The 9,549-nt window shown below is 37.6% G+C and overlaps 1 protein-coding gene across 3 annotated transcripts in view; it reads right to left on the minus strand.

The window, feature by feature from the left end:
- col5a3a (collagen, type V, alpha 3a) overlaps positions 1-2,887 on the minus strand; it is a 44,660-nt gene extending 41,773 nt beyond the window's left edge. For 2 of the 3 annotated variants that reach the window (XM_005939873.3, XM_005939872.3), the window contains exon 1: positions 2,607-2,886. In XM_005939873.3, the coding sequence (XP_005939935.1) occupies positions 2,607-2,691 (85 nt within the window). In that variant the 5' untranslated portion in view covers positions 2,692-2,886. Of the gene's footprint in view, positions 1-2,606 lie in introns of all 3 variants that reach the window. The other variant, XM_042218660.1, reaches the window with a different exon arrangement.
- Positions 2,888-9,549: the final 6,662 nt, after the last annotated feature.

A 9,549-nucleotide genomic window follows, 5' to 3' on the forward strand; every position in this document is an offset into this window, starting at 1 on the left:
AGAAACAGTATAAGTGGAACTCAGAGACCAAGATTACTGTAATGTTAGTGGTCGTACATGGTTTTAAATGACTTTGATAGGAACTCTTAACAATTATTCAGAGATGATGCACGTGATGGATGACTTTGAAATAACTTTTCTGAAGTTCAGAAATGTGGATATTAAAGCAAATGACATGTAAGGATACATGGACAGAAAGGAAACTCATCTGATGTTTGTTTATTGCAAGTCCACAGGAAGCCGTTCCAGCTAGTCTCCCAAAAAGCTGCTTGGAGCATCCAGTGATCAGGAACTCAGAGTCATAGAAGCCTGAGGGGAAGGGAGTTTCTGGAAGCCAGATGTCCATTGAATACTATAGATTGAGGTTTGGCGCCACAAAGCGTATAGGCATCATATCTAAAGATTAAACACTTGGGGGAATTCCAAACAGTCTGCTTCATCACAATGTCAGAGAAGCAGTTTTGATGTGATACTTGCAGCATCAGCAAGTAAGGACAGATATCAGCATACCTAACACTTCTCATGTTTAATGATTCAATTAGAATAGCTTGAACTCATTTCGCAGGAACTAACACTAGAGCTGTAATGCCTCTTTTCTCATTCTCTATGCTGATAAATGCAGCAGCCTTTTTTCATGTGTTTTTATTTGCCGGTAATTTGTTGCTGGATCAAAGGCGAACAAGCTTTGCTGCCATCCTTTGGGAGTCTGGTGAAGGATCGGCAAGAAGACTGAATCAAACGGGACACAGTGAGGGGGCTGTATGCACAATTTGCCCCCTATCACAGGCAAAAGCAAGAGGAGCAAGATGATGTAAATGATGTGATAAGGCACATAAAATAAAAACAAATATCCCATACACCCAGACTTTGAGCGGACTAAAAAAAGAAAACAAAGAAAACAAAACTGAGCAGAAACACATCGAGGCAGCACAACAGAGGATTCTAAAAGAAATGAACCGTGCACATGTCCAAGAACATCGCACTTCCTGTTAGCAAACATGACTACAAAGTACTCTCTCATCTCCCGAACACACACAGAAAGCATATGGGAAAACATTCTTGAACTGCAGTACACACAACAAACACACACACACGCACGCACGCACACACACACACACACACACACACACACACACACACACACGCATGCATGCTTAAATTCACAGGCACAAGACACACACATTATCAGCCACATGTGCATATCTAAGACTGTCATATCTGTACCACCATATGTCCTATTCACTCATCTAATCATGTGAGGCTCTCACTTCACAGATCCTCAATAGAAAGCAATGGACACCATGGACAACCGCTGTGCCACCTGAATGCCACTTGTGTCTATTGGCTCACTTCCTCCTCTCTTGATGTTGTTTGAGCCAATGAATTCCAAAAATCTTGCCAGTCATAAAAGTAGGTGAAGCCAAAAAACCAAGACTGACAACAAAATATGTGTAACTACTTTGGAAAGACCACAAAATCCCTTCATCACCGAATCTGTAAACTGCAACTCTTGTAAAGAAGTAGTCTGCATCAGTTAATGATACTTGTGCCAGAGACCTGCGTGGGTGACAATTAGAAGTGAGCTACTTGCCATGTCGGCAACAAGCAACTCTTAAAATGGCTGCATCAATGGCTGGTTTTTATTTATTTATTTTTGAAAGTGCAACAAATGTGAAGGCCTGGACACTGTGACAGACAGATACAGCTGTTTGATAGTCACCAGATGTCTTCTTTTTTGCAGGTGGATAACTGGAAAATGTGTCCAATGATTACATTCCACCATAGTGGAAGTGGGTCATATCAGTTACTGTGCAAATGTGATCTGAGATTCAAGTCTGCAATAAAATACATCACTATAAAAGTGTGCCAGAATCAGAAAGGCAGTAGTAATATGTGCATTAATTTAAGATCTGTGTGCATTAAACAGATCCATGGAAGGAATTTTAATCTGCCCACTTGCAGTGTTTCAGCCATTCGCAAGCCAACGTCAAACCCTCTTTCACAGTAAACCGACGCCGGTCACAAGCAAACTCAAACATGACACCACACATCTCCTTAAATCGCTGATTTACACCTGACGCATGAAGGACATAGCCCAATTCAAATCTTGGAAATATATTTGATTAAAATGCAACAACAACAGGAAAAGCTGAGGAAGCTGCTAAATACCCTCCCAGTGCAATGAGGCGGATAATTAATCTGTCATATGCAAGAAGGGGTTATATTACAATCATCTGCACACCTCTCAAGCATTCCGACAACTTCTAAAAGTCATTTGAGTCAGCTTGCAATTTTAATCCCAGCCCGAAGCGACTCTGTAGAACACGTAGCAGCATCAACAAACCATTTGTAAAGATTTAAATGAGTCTAACACACCAGGAACCAAACTGAATCTAAGATGAAGGTGTGAAGATCTGCGCTAATAACTTTGTGCTGGCTAAAGGCCAAGTTATCAATAAAAGAGTCTTTAAAAATAGTCAGGGAAACTTAGATGAAGGGGACAAAGCGTCAATCAGACAACAGAAGGCTATAAGGGGGCATAAAAAACATTTTTGCATTTTCAAGGATCTGTATTGTACATTTGAGTGTCCAGCTAAATACTTTACCCGCTTGTGTCGTTGTTACATGAAGCAGAACAAACAGAAACAGTGTTAGTCTCCAGCGCGACCAGGTCCTTATTAAATGGTCCATCTTTCAATGCGGGGACCTGTTTCCAGACCCAAAACTTTAGACTGCAGGCGTTGTTGCTGCTGGAACTAGGCAGCCATGTGCGAAGAAAAGGAGACAAGCCAGTGTGCAGCTCCACTTGCTTGACTGTTGAGAAGTTTTGTTGTGGTGTCTTCTCTGAGGTTCGCTCTGCTCCTCTAATTCAATTTCTCCCTCTCGCCATCACTCCCTCCCTCCCTGTTCTCCTCCTCCGCCTTGTCCCTCCCACAGGACGGTGTACTGCGTCGCATGGCTGCGCGGTGCGCCTCCAGGGACTCCATCATAAATCACGTTTATTACTCGCGTAATTTGTCAGTTCCCACTTCTGAGAGGTTGTCATTACCCACAGACAGCGTGTAAAGTACAACAAATTTACCTGGTAACTTGTCATATAGTTTTTTTTTGCAGAACTAAATTAGAACAGGATGACACCTGAGTCAATTAGATACAAGATTTTTAAAAACGGATCACTGGAATTTTTCGTATTTTTATTTTACGTAACAATGACCCTACTAATGCTCATATTGATGGTAATATTTTTTTAATATATGTAAATGTCAGTATTTCATTATTGTTATTTTGCTTGAACACTGTTTGTTTATTGGCTGAATGAACTCAGAGAATGAGCCCACCACAGCTCAGAGTCATCATTTTAGAAATTAATAAAAGGGGCTGGGCGGGTCCTAACTTTAATTTTAGTGGCTATCCCATAGTAAATGTCTCTAATTTAGTCAAACCCACGAGAAAATAGCAGGGCTCTATCTGCACAAAACACAAACATCCACATTGTCTCACTTTTTTGCAATTTTTAAATGCCAGTTAATCTGACTTAAAATATCAAGAAGTAATTTCTGTTTAACGCTGCTAAGAGGAATGAGAAGAAATGTCTTAGGTATAGGTGACATCTTTCCCAGTCATCTGAGCTCAAACGTGTAGCGATCATCACTTCTGGGAGCTGAATACATTCTGCCAAAAATCTAATTAATTCCAAGACAACTGTATTCAGTTGAGACATGCTTTAAGATAAGACTTGTGAAGGCCTTGTCTAATTGGAATATTACCAAAGATAATGATTCTAGAATCCAAGCTACAGAAGGCTTTTGTAAAAATAACTGGGAGATGAAATCCCAGAGAATATTAAAGACAAAATGAGCCAAGTCATAATATCTCAAGGGAAAAGAGCCTCTAACCACAGAATGTAGAAGGCCTCAACTCAGTCATTTTCCAACAGAGCGTTTCCATATCATTTCAGTCCAAGCCAAATGCTAAGCCCCAAATTATTCAACATCATTGACCTATGATCTGAATCCAGAATATGTTCTTTTTTTTCTTAATGGTTAAATAAATAAATTCAAACTGTTAAGTTCAGTATCATTAAAGTTTGTTATCATTTAATAATCTTCCTTCAAGTTCTTTAAAATAAGAAAACCTTTAGGAATATGAAATATAAATGTATTTCCTGAATTACCTCAAAGTGAAATAGTCCAAATTGTGGGAATAAGTGTGGGCCTAATTAGAAAGAGTACAGAAAACTAGTGGTAGCAAGAGATTAGAGGAGCGTTGACAGAAACAGATGACTGGACACACTGATGTTGATTTGTTAGGTAAACAACAATCTCCCTGACCTCCCACAGTACAAGTTTAGCTTTAGCCTGATTTAGGGCCACATTCCTGGTAGCTTTTAGCAGATAGTTACTAAGAGTCTAATAGGTAGTCTGAACTTTGAGTGAGAAATACTTTTAGAGCGTGTGCTATGTATCTTTGTCCTGTGTAACTTAAAATCACATAACGATGGACAAAAGAAGTTACAGTTCCTCCTTTATTCAAAACAAACAAACAAAAAAACATGACATTAATTATCCCGACTTTACTACATGAATTGAAAATTGGGACTCAAGCATAATTTATAATTATTTGTATAATGTGATAACTAAAATTAGGTTGATCCTTTTGACTCATTGCAGCATTTTCTCATTTTCTCATCTTCAATGAAGCAGAATCCATAAAACAGCCTGATTTACCTTTTCCAGAAATTTACAATAAACACACAGATGTTTATAAAAACTCCCAAATCAGTTATTCTCTTTATTCTGAACTACTGGAGCCACTTTTTCTACAAATTACAACTCACGAGGAAACACAGAGACTTTTTTTTTTTGGTGTGCATTTATTAGTTTAAAAGTAGGAAATTGGAGATGAAGTTTGGCAAGAAATGAAGAAGAAAAACAAACAAACAAATGAAGAATCTGTTTCTGTTTTAGTTTTCATCACTGACATTCCTGTTTCTACATTTTTATTTCCTGGAAATGATCAAATTATAAACACAGTAGTGGAGTGTAAAGTTAAAGGCATGTGACAGACTGGAAGCAACTCTTTCTCCCTCTGCAGGTCACTCTTTGCTGATAAATAACTGTCTAGTGTTTTTTATTACATTATCACAGAGAGAGTGGAAGTTAAGAAATCTGTTGTTATCATGTATTAGACTCTACTGCAAAACCCAATTAATCCACAAGATGAGCACATGAACACTTAGTATTACATACTAGAAATACAAAGACGAGATTTCAGTAAGATCTGTCTACTCCCAGTGTTGGAGAACTTGCTATAACAAGACAAGAGGCCAATAATCAGGAACAGAAATATGATTTTTTTCAGAAGGAAACAACAACTGACTCTCTCAAAATGCCAAAATATGATTTATGATCAAAGATACTTTTAAAGTGTTTTTTTCTAGTATGCAGTCATTATGAAAAAGTTGAATTACAGAGCATCTCGGATCTCACAACATTATTTCCTTATGGGCTTTCAGTGTCATTCATTTACGAATGATATAAAAACAATGTTATTCACTTTAGCCACTGTGGTAACTAATCCACTGTGACTTAATTACCATTACTTATGAAAGAATTATGACTAAGCCTTGGACAAAAAGTGTTGCATTTTTCTCTGCAGACTGCTAACATCTGTCTGTAATACAAATTACACAGAGAAGCAATGCGGATTCGGTGCTCTTAGTTAAAACAATGAAAGATGTGGTTGGATGTTGGCGAGTTCACAAGAAAAACAAACAACTGACATCCCTATCCGATCAACTGACGTTTCCTCTATTTGTGGAGAAAAATGTAGGTTAATCTGTCAAAGGCTGTAAAACCCCTGATCTGTCAACGCATCCCAAGAGATACGTGAGCGTGCCACCCACTGTCTGCTGATGATAGGACTTCAATATATCAGACAGCATGTGCTCTTACATAAGAGTGTTCACATAACCGCAATTACATACCAAATCATCACATAGTGGGTTCTTTTGCAACAACGAATGGATGCAGGATTGCTTCATTAAACATATATAACTCTACTCTACACAGCTCTTTACCAAATCCTGCTATAGTGACAGTTTCCACATTGTTCCTCTGACTCTAAGGAAGTATGTGGAAATTTTCACTTTTGCATTTGGCTGGCAACCAAAGGAAAACCGCCAGTCTGGTGATAATTATAAACATTAGAGATGGGAGGGGGGGACTAAACTAATTAACATTTAAGGACCATGTCTGTTAAATGAGCTGCTCAAACAAATAGGCTAAATGAGCTGAACCAATGGCCACACTCATGCTTACCCTCCTGTGTATCCTTGTCTATGCCGTGCCACCATGATTGTGCTTTCTTCTCGAGACAGAAAAGTAATTAAGAGGAAAATTGGTAAGGTAAAAAGAAAATTTCAACACCAAATGAAATTCTTCCACACATATCTGGAAAGCTGCAGTCATCCACAGTCCATGAGGACATTTAAAATCAGCAAATTATTTGGTCTAAAGAGTTACAGCATGGTTCCACAGTGGAAGAGTGAACAGCCCTCGCAGGGATCCATCTGTGTACTTTCTTGGCAAGAATCAGATGCAGCTGGCACCATGCTGTTGTTTGTCTTTGCTTTCTTTTTTGACCGTCCTTTTACTAACCTGTAGGTGCATGACAATGTTTTCCTTTAATTTATGCAAAGAAATTAAGGGCCATAGTAAATGTTTCTTTTTTTATGTAGCCACACAAAAAAGGGTTGTGAACCAATTTTTTTGATCTTTGAATATTGAATGCTGATGTCCAAATTATGCAGAATCATGAGCTGTTATAAAAAAGGGCATTTTTTGTACTTAGAGTTGTGACTTTGTTTTTAGAATTGCTGTCAAGGTTGTTCATTATATGTTCATTGAGTGATCTGTTACAGCAGCAACTTGAACTCTTCTTCTGGTGCAGCCTGTGAGCTTTTCTTTTAGCACTTCAGTTAACACTTTTTTTTGCCCCAGAAGCCCACAAACACTATCACTGCTTTCTTTGCACCCATTCTTCCCCTCTTCGAGTCTCCCTCCCGTGCATCGACCCTTAGCTTCTCTTTCCCTTCTTCTCTTTCTTCGCCTCTGTTCTCATGAAGTTTGCATTCCACACCTCCTCTGCAGACTGGACACAAAAGAGCAGAAAGCGCCACTCCTGACCTGTAGCAAACATTCCAGTCCTCTAGACCTTTTCAAACAGCTAGAGTCCATTATCCATTCAGGAGCATCAGCCAGAGCTGTCTTGTTTTTAATGTTACTGCACTGAGATACAACTAACAGAGGGTTAAAACGATTAAAGTACGCCTGGTACTGTTTGATGTGAAGTCGTAAAATATTACTGAGAGAAAGAAATGTACATTTTAAGCATAAAATTAAAAAAATGAGAGGAAAATGTTTAAATGCTTTGCTATTAATTTGTTATAACAAGTTTTAAATTTCACTGTACATTTAGAACAGTGTCTCTAATCACTAAATGTATGTTCAATTATGAAGGAGGAAAACTTTACTGTCAGCTGGAAAAACAGTGGAAGCTCAAGGAGCATCTGTTCATGTATCCTTAAAGTCTGTATACAGGAAATTGACTATTAAGCTATAAAAGTTAGGGTTAGAGGGAATAGGAGTGCCATTTTCATGACTTGGACTTTGGCAATGAGGTTAGAGATGATTTGGGTCTTTAGGGCACAGCTGTGCTCAGAGGTGTCTGAGTGAGGTGAAAAGTTCTCAGCAAGTATAATGAAAACCATTCTGCTTGAAATGAGGATATGATGCTGCAGGCATACAAGTATAGATGTGCAGAAGAGAAGGTGGAGAGGAGAACATTTGAGGTTAAATGAGGAGGAGGGTTTACAACAAGGCATTTAAAGCAGAGAAAGCCTATGGCATGGAAACGCACGCATGGGCTTGCATTATACCTTCCCCTTTTTCTCTCCTAATTCCTTCTTTGTCTTAGCACCTCAGTCCTCTGACATTCCACACAAATAGCTCAGAGGCTGACGGACATGACTGTCCAGTACACCTCCTTTTCTGCATCTACACCTGCCCATTTTGTCCAGAGGCACAAGAAAAAGCATGCGAGGAATGTCCAGGCATTACTCCAGCAATTTATATTTACATTAATTTTTCTTGTACAGTTCTTCTTGTATCCAGTGGCAGATGATCATCTGGGCTCTCTCAGAGGAGCACAACTGACTCCATAAGAAAAATAACAAATAAAAAATATAGACAAATGATTTTAACAGATGCGGGACACTTTTCCCCCCTAACAACCACCTTTAACGGCAGTTTAATTGGTCAGGAACCATGTTTGTTTTCTTGCATCCATCCATCAATAATGGGCAAGAATTTGGGTTTTACTCCCAATACCCCTACCTATTATCAAACTGTGGTAACTTGATGAAACCCATGCATCATATAGTTAATGTTGAGATAGGTGTTGTTTGTGTTGGATTTATATAAAGGAAAGCAATTTATATAAATTAAGGAAATTTGTGGCAGAAAAATTCAATCGTTGACCTAAAACTAGCACAACTGATGGTAGAGTTTTTAGATGTGCAGCAGATGTATCAAGAAGGCAATGTTTTTTTGTAAAAAATAAAAGAACAAAAAAGATATTATGAATGTAGAACGTAATAGTCAATAGTGTATTAAATGTTGCCACAACTTCGTGTATCACTATGCAGGGATCCAATGCAAAATGTAACCTATTTATAGATATTTTCAAGCAAGAAATAGTGGAGTATGTTATCAGAATCAGAATCAGAATACTTTCTTAATCCCGAAGGAAATTAGGGGATTTTGTATGTTTTTTGACTTTATCATCTGTTTAATTAAAAAGAAATCCTAATTATTTTGCATATATTGGTGTTTATTTTTCTTTAGGTCTTATCACTTCACTATTATAATTCACTATTTGTAACTAATTTCACCTTGATTTAATTATGTATGAAAAAAAGACAATAAGGGGTACCACCAGTAGTTATAATGCTATTTTTTAGTTCTTGTTATGTATTTACAATTTCGATCTTAATATATTTTGGTTGTAAGAAGATCTACACTTCACTGTTTTCTTTTAAATTTGGCTGGACACTGACCCAAAAATCCACTTAATTTTCTTTTGCAGCTGTCTACCTGGCTCTTTTATGGAAGCCATCCCATCAAGTGCTATGTCATAGAATAGCTCAGCCTGTATTAGACTATATGTGTGTGCTCAGTTCAGTGAACTAACTTAAAGCTTTAAAGAAAAGTATAAATGTTTTTGTACTTTGCATTTTGATCTGTGTGTTATATTTATGAGAGTGAATCAAGGAAAATGTTCATAAATAAATGTTCCTTTTAACTTATATGTATTTATTTTCCTGTAGTTTCTGCAGGTAGTTTTTATATACACATTTATATATATCATAAACAGACAAGGAACCATATATATGCTTCATTGAATTTGATTTGTAACATAAAAATAATGCATTTTGGAAAGTCCATGTATTTTAATGAGTAGCCTATGTGGTGACTTATTTTTGTGAAG

Source organism: Haplochromis burtoni, unplaced genomic scaffold (genome assembly GCF_018398535.1).
Source record: "Haplochromis burtoni strain Fernald_Lab_line unplaced genomic scaffold, NCSU_Asbu1 Contig_21, whole genome shotgun sequence".
In the NCBI taxonomy this organism is placed as follows: Eukaryota; Metazoa; Chordata; class Actinopteri; order Cichliformes; family Cichlidae; genus Haplochromis; species Haplochromis burtoni.